The 16,858-nt window shown below is 47.7% G+C and overlaps 1 protein-coding gene across 4 annotated transcripts in view; it reads right to left on the reverse strand.

The window, feature by feature from the left end:
• The window catches only part of Mylk (myosin light chain kinase), a 182,268-nt gene that overhangs the window by 41,374 nt on the left and 124,036 nt on the right, over positions 1-16,858 (reverse strand). For all 4 annotated transcript variants that reach the window (XM_037209783.1, XM_037209782.1, XM_028886325.2 and 1 more), the window contains 4 exons: positions 11,557-11,607; positions 10,692-10,819; positions 8,194-8,347; positions 95-397 (listed from right to left, as the gene is read on the reverse strand). In XM_037209783.1, coding sequence (XP_037065678.1) covers positions 95-397; positions 8,194-8,347; positions 10,692-10,819; positions 11,557-11,607 — 636 coding nt within the window. The remainder of the gene's footprint in view (positions 1-94; positions 398-8,193; positions 8,348-10,691; positions 10,820-11,556; positions 11,608-16,858) is intronic.

Here is a 16,858-nt window from a genome sequence, read left to right on the forward strand (position 1 = left end):
ATGTCTAGTCTCTCTGAGTCTCCCTCCCTCTGTGGAATCTGCCCAAATTCATGCAGAGTTATTTCGAGCCCATGAAGAAATGAAGGCAGCCTACCCTCAGGTTTCTCTCCCACGGCTGTGAGCTCAGACTCCTGGCTTGGCTCGCTGGTTCCATAGACGTTGACTGCACGTACTCGGAATTTATACTCGCGGTCAGGCAGCAGGTCTTGGACATTAAAAGAGGTGCTGCGGCATGTGGCTAGTTCTTTCCACATCTTGTCCTCAGTGTCCCAGATCTCCACATTGTAGGACTGTACGGCACTGCCGCCATCATATGAAGAGCCATACCAGGACAGGGTCAGCGAGGAACTCCGTATGTCAGAAGCACAAGGTGTGCCAGCTGGGGGGTCTGGCTTATCTGGAGATGAAGAAGTATAATGTCACTCAAATTCTATAGAACTACAGAGAAAGAACTTCCCTCAACCCCAATGCTGCGAATAAAATCTAGCATGCCTCTCTCTCATACACACACATCCCACCCCAGAGTCAACCAGTCCTAAACTGACGACATTCTTGAATTAGCTCTGCCACGAGGACAAACTGGCTAGTGAATTCAAGCTCAGTTCCCCATGTCTTGCTCTAACTTTTCACAACATTCCTGGGTTAGCATTGCACAAACTTACCGGTACTGGAAGTCCCATATATACCTTCCTGCTTGAAAGAAACTCCATCTTTGGCTAATTGTTCAGACCACAATTTGTGGTTTCCTGTGCTTTGCCCAAGTCATAAACATATATTTTTTTCAGAGTAAACAGATCTAGGAAGCTGTGTAGGAGCTGTGCACTATTTCCCATGAAATAATATGTTTTGAGAGAAAGTTGTATGTGTGTGTGTGTGTGTGTGTGTGTGTGTGTGTGATGTCATGTGTCTTTCAGGCTCAAAGCCAGAGACCTATAACATCACTTTCTCTGGAACTTGGGAAATGCAGTTCCATTAAGGGGCTTGATAGCACAGCAGAGAATTTCATTAAGTCAGGTAGATCGGGCTTTGAACACAGATCTGTCCCCATTCTGTAGCTATTAGATGCTCTGGGCCTCAGTTTCTTCATCTGGACAGAGTGTGGTGAGGCATTCGTAGACGGTAGTTGCCTTGACCAATCGTTATTATTACTAAGGAGCTTATTTCTAATCTTATAGTGGATAAAAAAAAACCAAAACCAAACAAACAAAAAAACCCCAACTTCTGTCTTACCTCTTGGTTGCTGTTTTGGATTTTGGTGCTGCAGAATACCACACATGCCAAACACATGCTTTACCACCAGGCATCAACCCTTACCCAACATCTTCAGCTTTCATGGGAGTGGTATGCAAAAGTGAACCACAACTGTAAATCATCACTGTCCCTGACTAAGGGATAGAAAATGAAGACACAAAAGAGAAGTGACCCTTCTGGCTGGCTGCCTTCCCACTCAGGTGACCTTGGCTTAGACCAGTAATGCTGCTCATTTCAGGCTACATCATGGCAGCCAGCAGTTTAACGAGGTCCCTGAGTTTCCCTGCATGCTCTTGGTTGCTTATCTGAACAAAACCATTTTTTTCTGATTAGTTTCTACAGTTGTTTGGTTAGTTACACATATCTGTTAATTATAGAAAACCCTTCATCCTCAACCAACCAAGCTTGAGTTCCCTCACAAAATAGCAATTAAGACCACATTATGTGGTTTTGTATGTGAATGCCAGTCAACATATAATATGTTAAATATAATATAATATGTAAAATGTAATATAATATAATAAAATACCAGGTTGTCTGTCTTTCTTACTGGGAAAACAGTGTTAACATGTACCTCTTAGGATTTCTGCAAGTCCTGAGTAAACAAAGACAGATAGGTAAATAATTGACTTCTATCTCCTCTCTCACTCCCAACCAGACAGGAAGGCCCAAGGGATTCTGACAAACGACCCTATGATCCTGTGAAGAAACATCTGTATGTGCCTATACACACACACACACACACACACACACACACACACACACACACACACACACACGTGGTGTATATATGCAAATATAAAAGTACATATTCATAAGTACACACACATTCCTGTCACCTCCTCCTCCATTTTAATTCTTTTCTTCTCTCTTTTTATTTATTTATTTTTTAAATAGGGTCTCATGACCCACAGTGGCCTTGAACTCATTCTCTAGTCAAGGATGATTCTGAACTTCAGATCCTCCTGATTCCGCTTTAAGAGTACTTTGATTAGAGGCATGTGCCAGGACACCTGGTTCATGTGGTGCTGGGGCCTCGAACTCGGGGTTTCTTGCTTGCTAGACAGGCACTCTATCAGCTGAGCTCCACCCCCCAATCCCAAGTTTCCCTCTTCCATAGTCCAGCTTAATATTTACTGCCTGGAGCTCATTTGTGCCCAGAAACCAAAGGCTGGCCCTGCTCTGAGAGTGACTCTGGGATCATGTCATAGCCACCCCCAATCACTGCAACCCGCGTCACAGGCAGGCTGGTGGCCTCCTGTAATGGAGACACTTTCAGTGGTTGTTTAAGTCATGGCAGGGCCACTTCCCAGTGTCACAGGCAGGCTGGAGGCCTCCTGCAATGGAACCACTTTCCCTGGTTGTTTAAGATGTTCTCTTAGAAAATCTGTTTGTTCTGAAGGATATATTGGTCTTTTTAGAAACATTTCTGGTGTTGGCAAAGATGTTTATTATTCTAAATCCTCTTAGAGGCAAGTGGTTCAAGTCCTCTGGAAACCAGCTAAGGAAGTAAAAGAGCCTGCTGGGGGATGAAAGGTCCTCACTGTCCCCACCCCAGAGCTCCTGGCAGACTTAGTCATGGAGGTTTATACAAGTGAATGTACTGTCCATTGGCCGATCCCTCCTCTCTGCTTTGCTTTAGAAAATGACAGCTCATGGGGCGGTGGTGGCACACGCCTTTAATCCCAGCACTCGGGAGACAGAGGCAGGCAAATCTCTGCGAGTTCGAGGCCAGCCTGGTCTACAGAGCGAGATCCAGGACAGGCACCAAAATTACACAGAGAAACCCTGTCTCTAAAAAAGAAAAAAGAAAGAAAGAAAGAAGGGAGGGAGGGAGAGAGAGAGAAAGAGAAAGAAAGAAAGAAAGAAAGAAAGAAAGAAAGAAAGAAAGAAAGAAAGAAAGAAAGAAAGAAAGACAGCTCAGAGATATCAGTATTGCTCAAGAGTTGCTATGTGTACCTATCCTGAGACAAGCATCTCTAATTTACATGGGATGGGAGTTTCCCTGCAGGCAGCACAATAAGGTACAAAATGTGAGCAGGGAAGCTTGCATTCCAAGTAAAAGTTGCCACTGTGAAGGAATCTGGTGCCTAATAAAGAGTTCAGAAGTCCCAGAAATTTGGGATCCCTCCTCCATGCATGTCCTCAGAGCCATGGACTGTGTGTGACATTCTCTGTTCTTTCCAACCTACAGAGCCCACAGGAGTTGAACTAACCAGCAATGAGAACCTTTGGGTGGGACCAGGGTTCTCCCATGAGCCTCCTTGCTAAAGACAGACACTTTCAGCCAGGGCAGTACCTGGCAAACAACAGACTGGCTTGGTGTCTGCAGCTGGACCCATGCTTCCTCAGAATTCTCCCAGGACTCCCTGGAGACATGGCTGACAGAATGGGAAACCCTTCCAAGGGAAGGCTTCCTCATAGCTCCAGCTGCAAGATTTTGTGCTCGGCAAAGGGTCCCTATTGCTGGGAAAATGGATGACCTTGTCTACAAGGCTTCCCACTAGCCCGGCTGACCCTTGCCTGCTTCGTGTTTGCCCACACCAAGTCTGTCTGCGAGGCTCTAAGCCCACCTAGCTGGCCGTCCACAGATCCCGAACGCAACAGCTGCTGGGCTGAGCTGCAGCACACTCTTGGAATGGGACTCTCGGAGGCTGAGGCTTTGTTCACAGTGGGCTGGTTAGTCTTAACTGTCAGTCTGACACAACCAAGAATCAGCTGGGAAGAAAGTCTTAACAGGGAATTATATAGAGCAGGTGGGCCTGTGGGCACGTCTAGGGGGAATGTCTCGATGGTTCATTGATGCCAGAAGACTCAGGCCATCGGGGATGGATGTCTAGCTTCCCCTAGGCAGGGGGGTCCTGAATAGTATGAGGGGAAGAGCTAGCTGAAGGCGAGAGGGTAAACCAAGATGCATTTAGTCTCTGTGCTCTTGACTGTGGGTGTAAAGGGACAGGTTTGCTTAAGTTCCAGCCTTGGATGCCCCGAAATGATGGACTGTCACCCTGAGATGTCAGCCAAATACCCCACCCCCACCCACCACCCAGGGTGTTATCAGAGCAAACCGGAACACTCACTGGTGAGCGACACAGCCCCTGGGAGAGTCCAACAGCTACACCCCGACAGTTTGGTCCTCTCTAGGGCATCAGGCAGAATGAGATGAAGGGAGTATCTTGCTTTATAGGGATGCACCAAGCACCTCTGAGGAGCATCTCCCGCTCTTTCAAATACACACATTTTAGACTCAGAAGGTATTTAGTGTATGTTGTGTGTCTAGGGTTCTCTCTACTTTGTTTTTCTCCTTTAGAGTTAGGTGGAGGCCTGTTTTTCTCATGCTGGGTGAGTGACACTAAAGAATCCATCTGGATCTACCGCCCCTCCACCCTCCTCTCCCAGGCCACACAGAGCAGTGGTGCAGGCCCAGGCCCAGACCAGGCAGTGTTGCTAATTCTTACACTGCTTCTTAAAATATTATAATAATTAGTCTCGGAAATAGCCAAGGATCCTTCACTGAAACTGAGGGAAGGGCTAGTTTTTATTGATTTGAAAATATGAATCATGGGTGATCTGAAAAGAAAATAGCTCTTCAAAGAATATGCCATAAGAGATTTCTGCAGCGAACAAGTACACGTTTCATTTAACTGGCCTTATTTAGCTGGCCCATCAAGTGGATGCTTTTCAAGTGCTTGAAAACTGTCTGGAGTAGGTGGAACAATTTCTGTTTTATCTCATTTGCGTTTACATCTACTTAGTAAACGCTGATCAGATAATATGCAGATGTCCCTGGAGACACAGAGGTAAATCAGCTTAATCCTGGTTTACTTTGGCCTAAGTCTAAATTCACCGGCTCTGAATGAATGTAGCTTTGCTGTGGCCATCAATACAAGTCCTCATTTTATTGAGTGAGTCTATTCTTAGCTCCGGGGTGGGGGAGGCAGACAGAAAGCTCGCTCTCCATTCCATTCCCCTCCCGGGACGGCATTTAACATGTTGCTTCTGCCAGCTGGCAGGCGGCCACGCCAATGGCCCTGTCAGCACTGGCCGTGGAGAATAAGAAACTCAACCATAAAAGGCCAGAACTGCAGCTCCTTCCAGTGGGGCTGGGGGAGGGGCGTGTGGCACCGCACAGGGGCGGCCCCAGTGGGGGCAGGGGGTACTGGTTCCAGAAAAGCAGTCCAGAGTTTCTGACCCAAGGATACCCACACAGAGGCAGATGGATGGGAAACACTGAGGAAGGGCAGGTCCTCATGCCTGGTGGTAGCACTGGGGTGTGAGCCGATCAACACTTTCAGGTATAGGTCTAAATGTACAGCAAGTGGGATCGCCAGTACCAATCCCCCAAGAGTTCCTGACTCCTTGGGAAATTATAGAAATCAACACCCAGAGTCACCAAAGAGAGAAAGAGGGTGGATTGGGTTCTCCTTTAGGCGAGAAGCTCATTCCATGACATCCTTGGTACACTCACTTCCCAGAACCCTGATCTAAGGAAGCAAAGAGAGGGAGGGGTCAGAGGCAGAGCAAAGGAAGGAGGGACATGGGTCAGAGCGATGGGCACTGAGTGAAGACACAGACAGGGAGGGGAAGGACAAGAGAGAGCAGAGATAAATGGAGTCCGTGGTGGGAGTGCGCACGGATGCTCTGTGCTCTTGAATCCTCTTCTCTCAGAACTCACTCTTTCCTACTGCTTAGGGCCCGAGAGAGGCTGCAAGGCTCCCCAGGGCTCAAGGTGGGAAATTTTATGGGGCACAAAGGTCAACAATGAACTCCCTAGCATGTGGCAGCTCTCCAGACTGCATGTCACCAAGAAGAGTTCCCCAGCCAGAGGTTTCTTCATCTTGGAGACATTCTTCACTTTTTGCCCATCCACAGGCCCATGGGTACCTCTGGAGGGCAGGTGTTGGAGAGGGTGAGGCTACATCTCCCCTTAGTTTCCTTTCTAGGTTGGAAACATACCTATCCATTTTGAGCCTAAGGGAGGAGGAAAACTGGACTGAAGCCAAGGACCATACAGTGATAGAGCTAAGAGAGCGCCTAAGTCATTTCCAACTGCCAACTTTATCCCTGGAAAACTCCACAGACAGATTCCGATGCATGAGTTCTAACCACTGTGGCCCACAGTCCTTTTCTAAAATTCTTTTCTTCTGTAGGTCCAAGGCTAGGCTGTGTGCCCTGCTGTGAAGCTGGGGTGCAGTCTTCACACTGAACCCAAAGGAGATCTTTTTTCTAATTTTTACAAAGGAAGCCCTATAACCTTGAGAGTCAAGATTGACTGGAAAAACCACTGAAGTCTACTGTGCATGCCAATAAATACCAGGTCAAAGTCCTTCATGCACCCCATATGTGGAGGCCCACACAGGCACAAAACACAGTCTGCTATCCACATAGCTGCCCCTTCGTCCCTCTCCTGTCCTGTGCACCTGCCACATGGGGAACCATGCCAGGAAAGGCACTGAGCATCACCCATGGGAGGAAACCACTGAGCAATTTAGATGTGTCAGAAGACAGACTAGGGCATCGGAATAGTTACTAGGAAGGGACATGCAAACTTGCGACTCAGTCTAAATGCGGGTTCAACTTAGCGGGGAGTCACAGAGAAGGAAAGGGGAGGGAGTTGGGATTAGGAGTCACGTGACCTCAGAGGCGCAGTCTCTGCAGACCAAGGGTCATGGAAGCAAGGGGCAGGTAGCTGCAGAGTGCCGGGGGTGGGGGGTGGGGGTGGGGGGTGGGGTTGGGGGGTGGGGGGGTGGGGGGGGTGGGAGTGTGTGGTGGTGATGGAGTGGAGGTTCCTCTGCCACAGGGTTTGCCCAGGCATGGGGGCAGGGATACAGAAAGCAGAGCAGGGCAGGAAGGCAAATCACCACCGCAGGAGGGTAATGAATGCCTGTGCATGCGGCTAAGATGGCGACTTCTCTTGATGCCGCGAGGAACAGGAAGAGAATGAAAAGTTGAGTCAAAGGGGATGGTGGAGCCCCAGTAGCCCGGGAACTGGACCAAAGAACAAAGGCAAAGGGGAGCCATTAGTGGTATGATACACAGATACCTGGAGTATACCACCAAGTTCAGAAGAGTCTTGCCTCGTGTCTCGTAGTTCCAAGTAAAGCCTCACCAGAGGGTAAGGGCTTTGTGTGTTGGGGAAATGGGAAACATGTCTCAAGAAACAGCATTGGCCTTCAGGACAAGGACAAAGAGTTCTGAGGGGCACTGATATCTCAGCCAGCCCCGGGCACCCAGGGTATAACTTGGAGTGTACAGGTGATATAATCTTTATGCTCCAATGCCCTGTGGAGGTGGCATTGATTCTGGGTGGCGATTCGCAGGGTATGGCCATTTGGAGCAGATATTCCCCCATAAGTCTAGGGCCTTTGGATATTTGGTTCCCAGTTGGTGGTTGTTTGAGGAGAATTTGGAGGTGTGGATTTGCCAGAGGAAGTATGTCACTGGAGGTAGGTTTTGAGATTTCCAAAGCCTTGAGCCATTGCAAGTTCGCCCTCTCTGCTGCTTGTAGCTTGAGATGTGAGCTCTCAGCTACTGCTCCAGTGCCATGCCTGCCTGCCGCCATGCTCCCCGCCTTTCTGGTGATGGACTCTTGTCCCTCTAGAACCAAAAGCCCCAAATAAAGCCTTCCGCTCAAGTTGCCTTGGTTGTGGTCTTTCCGCACAGCAATAGAAAACCTAACTGAGACACAAAGGGACTGAGATGGTGGTCATGAGGCAGAGGAAGTTTGGGGGCCAACAGGAGGACCTCGCGTGGGAGGGCTCAGGGTCTCCAATGGCAAGGAGAGGAAGATGCTGGGGGCGTGAAGCAGAGGCAGGTACGGAGTCCCGCATTAGTTTGCAGGATACTGTGTGAGAGTCAGGGACAGAGAAGGTGGGGGAACTAGGTAGCAGAGAGGTGCTGATGCCCTGGGGTTCCGCCTCCCTGCGGAGGGGTTCTGGGGCTTACCCACGACTGTGAGGTTGACCTGGGCCTGCCTGCTGCCCAGCTTGTTCTCCACCACCAGCGTGTAGCAGCCACAGTGCTCCTGGCGCGCCGCCAGGATGGTGAGCTTGCTGCCGCCCTCACTGGTCTCCACCTTGATGTGCTCGCTCTCCTGGATCTGCAGGGAGAGGCGGGAGTGAAAAGGAGGACCGGCAGGACATGGGGGAGGGGGCAGGGGGTGCTCCATCGTGTCTGTTGTGTTTGTAATGGCGCCACCACTGGGGAAGCAGAGACAGGAGGATGCCCGGTACTTGCCGGCCAGTCGGTCTAGCACAACTGGTGAACTCCAGGCCAATAAGACATTTTGTCTCAAGGGAGGTGGATGGCTTGCCTGAGGATGACAGGGTGTCTGTCTGTCTGTCTCTGTCTGTCTGTCTCTCTCTCTTTCTCTCTCTCACACACACAAATAGAAAATAAATAATAAGATAATGGGGGGCAATTCATGCTACAGCACAGATAAATCCTGAAAACAAGAACAACACGTCCCCTCCCCCCAAAATCCCAAACACGGAGAGACAAAAGATGATGTGATAGGTTGCATGGTTCTATCTATCTGAAATGTCCAGAATAGACAAATCCATAGGGATAAAATGTAGGCTAGTAATGGCAGAGAGTGGGGGAAGAGTCCATGATACTGATTTCTTGGGTGAGGAATTATAACGCGAGTGCTCATACAATCTTGTGTATTGACTAACATCATTGAATTGTATATGGTGATTTTAATACCACTGAATTGTATACAGTGATTTTTAACGAATTAAAGTTAAAAATTTAGCCAGACATAGTAGCACAGGCTTGTAGATCGCAACTGCTCAGGAGTTAGATGGATCACAAGTTCAAGGCCAGCCTGGACAACTTAGTAAGACCGACCTCAAAGAGCAAAAAGCAGACTGAAGATATAGCTAAATGGTAGAGTACTTGCCCAGCGTATGTGAGGCCTAAACCTAAAATTCAAACCTTAGTACAGGAAAAAAAACATTGTAGTTCCTCATGGTGGTCTGAATGAAAGTGGTCCCCACAGGCTCATGTATTTGAATGTGTGGTTCCCGGTTAGTGGAGTAAAGTTTAAACTGTGTGGCCTTGTGGGAGGAGGTGTGTCACTGGGCGTGGGCTTTGAGGTTTCAAAAGCCCAGGCCAGGCCAGTCTCGCTCTCTCTGTCTGCATTCTGCGGACCAGGATGTAAGCTCTCAGCTGCTGCTCCAGTGCCATGCTTGCCTGCCTGCCGCCACGCTCCCCAACTCTGATGGCCACAGACTCGCCCTCTGACGCTAGTCCCCGATTAAATGCTTCCTTTTGTAAGTTGCCTTGGTCACGGTGCCTCTTCACAGCAACAGAACAGTGACCAAGACATCCTTCAGTTGTGTCAGCGACGTTTCATGCACTCATCATACAGGGCCGGTGGCCATCACAATGGCTAGCACAGATACAAAAAAGTTTCATAACTGCAGGAAGTTTTCTACTGAATCTGATTAATAGGCTCTGAAAAGGGATGAGATTCTGCCTTATCCATCAGTCTAGGAGGGGGAGGTCACATTTTCTGCTCCACCTCCACTGAAACCAGCTCTTGTTTTCCTCTCAGATACTTGTGGCTCATCTCTTGGCGATGATAATTTTCATGGTATGGAAACAGTGAGTGAGAGGCTTACAAAGAATCCTCACACCTTCGGTAGGGTTTCTAATGCAGGACCAGCCCATTACTCTGGGGTGTCTGCTGATCATACACATGAGTACCATTACCCGGTGAAGACCTGGGTCCTCCAAATTTCTCTACAAGCTGTTTATTTGGAAATTCAAATGTTTTCATAGGGAGCAAAATCATAAATTGTAACTATACTTCTAGGTCATTCAGACACAATTCTATTTAATATGTAATGTGTGTCACCAAATACCTAGGCTTGCTTTGATCTTTTGGCATGTGGTAAGTGGAAGCTGTAACCAGGCGGGAATCCGAGAAGTGATGGTGTCTGAGAGGTCATCTGAGGGCTTTGACTTCCTGCCTCCAAAACCAATTCTAGGCAGATGGACTCAGGTGAGGGCAGGGAGAGACCGTATTAAACAAACTGCTTATAAAAACAGGGCTTATTGGTAGACATAGAAGTAAAGACTAGTACGAACTCAGCTTTGGTGGATAGGTTTCCTCTCCCATTTCATTCTGTCTTTTTTAACAATCCTTTTCTTTTCTCAATAACTGGGTTTTGTGATGCCAGGCACATGTTCTACTATGAAGCTAGATCCCTGGGCCTTTGTGCTTTATTTGGACAGGATCCTGTAAGGTTGGCTGGGCTGTCCTGGATCTCACACTTCTCTTGCCTCAACCTTCCACGGGCTAGGATTCCAGGCATGCACCACCATGCCCAGTGTGCATTTCCATTTCCAATGCACTCTCTCCACCACAGCATCTCTCGTCTTTTTGGCCCACGGGTGATAAGTTGTCCTTAGGCCACCCTGCTTCCGTGACTTACCTGCTTTCGGAACTTCATCCATGTGCAGGTGATGGGCTGGGTACCAGTCACTTTCCCAAACAGCTCCACGGGCTCCCCTGCGCGTACCTTCTGGTCCTCGGGGAACTGGGTGATCTGAGGGGGCATAGCTAGGAGGGGGCGATTAGAAAGTGAGCATGGGGGCCTTAGACACAGGGATCTCACTGGCACTGCTGGCCACGTCAGTCTATTGGTGTCTCTCTTCCCTTCTGGAATCTTGGAGATAAGAATGGAGGTACTGACTCCTGTTCCAAAAGACCTGAGTACGGGGACCTTGCTAGCCTTGTTTCCTCGTTAGAACGCCCAGAAGTGACCCCCACACAATTTACATTTTTCTTCATGGATTGGTTGTGGTGGGATTTGTGCCTCCCTGTGGTCTGAATCTCTGTCCCAGCCCATTTCTTAATTTAATAGTGCCTTGCGACTAAACCTTTCAGTCACTCTGGCTGGTAGGCTCAACGTGTGGTTCGTGCCTTCAAATGTCTTCCCGGGGGCAACAAACAAGGACATGCAGGGCAGGGCCCGAAAGCGGTATGACGTGGGCGCCCCTATGCAGGGTAGACTGGAGGACCGAGGCTGAGGCACCACTTAGCGGAAGGGCAGGGAAGCCACCAGCAGCCTGTGATAGGGCACACACACAGATGGAAGCAGAGGAAGGAAGCCGGAGAGGATGTGGGGGGAGATACCAGCTGGGCATAGGCTCCCTAGAGGGGAAGAGGCATAGCCCAGCGTGTGGAGCGTGAGCAAGGGAAGGGGTCTCCTGACCCATTATGGTCAGTCAGAAGGCAGAGGGGAAGGCCGGACGGCAGATGACCCCCTGGTCCTCAGGTAGCATGGTGGCTGTTACCTGCTTTTGTAGGTGTCTTGGGGGCAGGTTTCTTTTTCACGGTTGCATCACCTGAAACAAACAAAGACGTTTACAAGTTAAGGAGTTAAGAAGTCAGTTCTGTTTTCCCGGAGAGCTCCCAGGTCATGGGAGGATGTTGGCCCGCCGTGCTGGCCCCTCATTTATAGGAAGCTCTCATTCTACTATGTCTTCCCACGGATCTCCTTGCTCTGATACAGTCTTATGAGCCAATGAATATCAGTTTTCAAGGGCTGCTGTGAGGGCCTCTAGAACCAGTGAGATAGATGCTCTCAAAACTCTAATGCCCCGCCCCCCATCCTATTTAAAGATGATAACCAACAACTCACTAACTAAATGCTCACCATAACTTTCAAGAAATGCAGAAAGGAAATTATGTCAGATAAACCAACTAAAATTAGCCTTGGTATGGATCCAAGGGTCTCCAGCTTCCTTTGAGTCACAGACTGTGACTGGTAGCTGTTTCTTAAAAAACAAAACACAACACAGAACAGCATAACAAAACAACAAAAATCCCCAAACCAAATGTGTGTTGAATGGGCCAATGAATGAATGGAAGCCGGAGCGGTGACTCATGCCTGTGATCTCCGCCCTTGGGAGGTGGACTTGAGAGCATTGTCCTCGTGAGTTCAAAGGCAGCTAGGGCGGCATAGTGAGTTCCCAGTGAGCCTGGGATACTATTGGAAATCCCGACTCTCAAAAATGAGTGAACGAATGAATGATATCTTGCCAACTTCCCTTCTTACTCTACGTTCTCTATCTCAACAAGAAAAGTGACTCATTAGACATGCCTCGCAGCACGGATCTACTTATCTGGCTAAATGAAAACATGATACACAGCCAGGCGTTGGTGGCGCACGTCTTTAATCCCAGCACTTGGGAGGCAGAGCCAGGCGGATCTCTGTGAGTTCGAGGCCAGCCTGGTCTACAAAGCAAGTTCCAGGAAAGGCTGCAAAGCTACACAGAGAAACCCTGTCTTGAAAAACCAATAAATAAATAAATAAAAAAAAAAAAAAAAAAAAAAAAAGAAAAAAAAAGAAAAAAAGCATGGTACACAAGCAGAAACACCTGCATTATTTCTCATGGCTTGATTTCATATTTCTTTCAGGTTATTTTTAAAAAATTAAGATACAATTATATCATTCCCCCTTCCCTTTCTTCCCCCCAAGCCTTCCTTTTCTCTCACAATTCATGACCCCCCTTTCCTTTGATTGTTGATAACTGATTTTTCTCCTTAGCTAAGAGAAGCCAGATTCAAAGGCTCCTTACTGTATAATCCTACTTATTGACACCCTAGAAAGGTAAAACTCTAAGACAGAGACTAGATAGATCAATGGCTGCCAGAGGTGTTAGGGAAGGGTTGACAAACTTCACGGGGAGACCTAACTCAACTAGAGTGGCCGGCCGTTAAATGACCACTCAAACCATTCAGGACTCATGCAACTATGGACTACAGAAGATGTGCAGGGAAATTACACTTTAATACAAGGGTGGGGGGGCACGTTACCAAGGAGATCTGACATACGTGCCCTACATGAATCCTAGCCCTTGGGCTAGGGATTTAGCTCAGTGATTGAGTGCTTGCCTGGCAAGCACAAGGCCCTGGTCCCATTCCAGCACCACAGAAATAACACACACACACACACACACACACACACACAGAGAGAGAGAGAGAGAGAGAGAGAGAGAGAGAGAGAGAGGAGAGGAGAGAGAGACAGAGAGTTTTCAGCAAGCACTACTTACAGCCCTTACCCTGATTTATTTTCCTCCTTAGTACTTATCATATGACAAGCTATATCTTTACTTGTTGTATTCTCTGCCCTTCCTTTCCCACGGAAGTACAAGATTTTGAGGTGGAGTGTTCCTGTTGTTCACTGTTATATATACAATGTACCCGACATACAGTAGGCACTTAAGAACTGCTTGCTAAATGAATGAATGGGTGATGTTGAGTTACTTGGCTACTGCAAAACAGAGAGAGACAGCCCCGGGTCCAGGCATGGCTGTGGACCTGCTCTATGATCACCGGTGGTTCGGCTAACCCTGAGTATTTCCACAGAGGAGACGGTGCTGCCACCCAACTGATAACCCTGGGAAGACAAGTGAAAGGAGGGGACCCTGACAGAAACACCTTAGGACCATAGGGCTGGCAACTGTGGCCTAGTGGCTAAGTCTAGGGAAGAGGTCTGCTTCCCCTCTGGCTGGCTGCTATGAATGATTGCTATCTTACTGTGGGCCTACTGTGTGCTACTCAGTACACACTACGAACCTGGGTACTGGGGGGAAAACCCAACAGATGTAAGAGCTTGGCTCTAAGATCTTAAGCACTAGGCAGCGTGGTCCACAAGAAAGGCTTTTATCTCTCTTTTGCCAAAAGAAATACTTCTAGAACAGCTGAGAGTATTTGAATATTGTCAATAAATTAGGTGATAGCATTGCATTGGAGTTTTTGTATTTTAATCATTATTAATGTGGTTTATAGAACAAGTTTGATTTTAGGAAAAAAACAAACATTGAACTATTTACATATTTAAGGTCTTATGGGTATAATTTTCTTTCAAGCTGCTCATAAGCATAATTACGTTAAGTATATATGTGCTTGTGTGTGTATAGAGGTAGAGAGGAATACAGAGAAAAAGGGGACGGCTGGGGAATAGAGCTCATTGCGGGGAGCACTTGCCGAGTGTAGTCAAGGCCTTTGGTTCAACCAGAAGCCACCCCTACACACACAGAAGGAAGAATACAGAAATAGCAAACAGTAAAATGTTAATATATGAGGAATCTGGAGGATAGAAAAGAATTGTTTGTATTAAATCTTGCATTTTTTCCTATAAGGCTGAAATTATTTCAAATTAAGAGTTAAAAAGAAAAGCCGGGCGGTGGTGGCGCACGCCTTTAATCCCAGCACTCGGGAGGCAGAGCCAGGCGGATCTCTGTGAGTTCGAGGCAGCCTGGGCTACAAGTGAGTTCCAGGAAAGGCACAAAGCTACACAGAGAAACCCTGTCTCAAAAAAAAAAAAAAAAAAAAAAAAAAAAAGAGTTAAAAAGAAAGCAAAAAAAAAAAAAACAGTAAAGGGGCTGGAGAGATGGCTTAGGCATTACAAGCACTTGATACTCTTACAGAGTATCTACAAGCTCAGTATCTAGCACCTATATGGTAGTTCACAACCATCTGTAACTCACTCATACACATAAAATAAGTAAGTTTTAATTTTTTTTTCTAAAAATATCACTCAGTTGTTCAAATGCAGAAGAGAGAATGCTGTGTTGAGAACATGGTCACAAGCTCATCATTGGGGAATGGTGGACCCAAGGCCTAAGTTGAACCAGGAGAATGGGGAGGAGCCCAGGTTAGTAATACATGATGGAGTCTCAAGCAGGGTGGCGTTTGGTGGAGGTGGGCTAGAGGAGATGGCTGTTATCACAGGAAGTTAAAATGATGCTAGTGTGTCAATTTAAATTAAGGAAAATATTTAGTTCCTCCATTGAACTAGTTTTAAGTACTTAATAACTCATACATGCTTAGTGTCCATCACACAATGCAGGCACAGAACATGTCCATTGTTATGGAGAGCTCTGTTGGACAGCATTAGTCAGAGATCTGGGTCTTTAGCCCGAGTGATCAAGGAACCTTCTCACACACAGCTGTCTCACTGGGTCTGAGCACCCTCAGGGCTTCACAACTCTCAGGGGCCGAGGATATCCAACTAGGATACTACTACTTCTTGAAAGGCACTTAGAAGGACCGCACAGAAAAGATGAATGAGAGACAGAGGGAGCATTGAGAGAATTTAGGGGACTAAACAAAGTGGAGGTACAAAGGTACTCTGAGATTTCTTGCTTAGAAACATGGGGGAAATTCTATCAGAGGAAAATGGAATGGGAGAGCGACTGACGACTAGTTGGGCTTGGTCAAGTGGACTTGATGGATGAAAGTATTGATCTGTATGTAAGCTTCTAAGAGCCAGGGTCAGAGTCCTGGGAGGTAAGGATTTCAGATTTAAGCTGTAATTATATGAGAGCTAGGAAGCTGGGTAAAAGATTGAGGGAAAAGAATGCGATGAGAAGAAGGGCCAGGGCTTATCCAATCTGACTGGTGACTTCACAGAAAGGGAGGAGGAAGACAGGAGGGAAAGAAGGAAAGGGGAAGGGAGAGGAAGAGAAAGTAGGAAGCGGGGACATGGAAGGAAGGAGGGGAGGGGGAACCAACTGAGCAGACCCGCAGACACAGAAGGAACCATATGAGAAGGGAAAAGACAGACAGCCATCTGCAAACTAGAGGAGAGAGAGCTTGATCTTGGATTTCCGGCCTGTGTTTCAGCCACTCCGTCCACCATCTTGCTATGGGAGCCCTAGTGGATCACTGTAGCTAGCTGTCGGTGAGCTCCTGCTGAGAGGGTGGGAGTGGATGGGAAGGAGAAGACAGTCCCTGGGGTGTGAACTGGGGGTACACAAGGAGGAGAACAGTATGAAACCAGAGGCTACAAAGTCCCCGCCCCACCCCCATGCTTGTTGGCCCTGCAAAACCTATGTGGCTAGAAGCTAGCCCCAAACAATAGATCTTTGAATGTTAGGGTTAAATAGGATTGAAGGCCACGTTTTAAATTTGTTCTATAAATTTGTGGCTACTGCTGTTTGAATTTGTTAGCATTTGAAGCTGCTTTGGTTCTATCAGCAAAAACAACTTTAAATGTCAACAATGTTCTGTATGCTATAGATATTCCATATGACCATCTGTGGGAATCCATTAACGGTGTTCTGTGCGCGCAGGAAAAGCTGAGTCACAGGATTCTAAAACTTGGTTTCTTGGAGGAAGCCTCTCACAGGTGTGCTACTCTGAGCAAATGCAAGCAGAGCGCCTCACTGCGTTTCCATCTCATGAAGAGGGAGCTGGGGTCTCACCTAAGTCTGGCGGCTTCCCAAGCTTATGAAGCCCTCTATGGCTCGGCTAGAAACAGAGTCACTGACCATCATGTATCTGGCTGCTCTGCCGCTTTTAGCACACCTACTCCACCTTCCAAGGCAAGCCTTTGAAACCTTTCTCTGTTTCCTATGCAGAGGGGCTAAGGCTCTGGAGCTGGACTTGGGTTCAAATACTGCCCCGTCACGAGCTAAGAGGAGGGGCTTAAAGCATGTTATATAGCCTCTCAGCACTTCAGTTTCCTGTTTAAATAGCAGTCTGGGGAAGGCTAACACGTTGGTTCCGTGGGGAAAGGTGCTTGCTGCCAAGCCTGATGACCAGAGTCTGATCCTCAGGGCTGACCCAGTAGGAGAAAACCCAACA

The sequence above is a fragment of the Peromyscus leucopus genome, chromosome 12, assembly GCF_004664715.2.
Source record: "Peromyscus leucopus breed LL Stock chromosome 12, UCI_PerLeu_2.1, whole genome shotgun sequence".
Lineage (NCBI taxonomy): Eukaryota > Metazoa > Chordata > Mammalia > Rodentia > Cricetidae > Peromyscus > Peromyscus leucopus.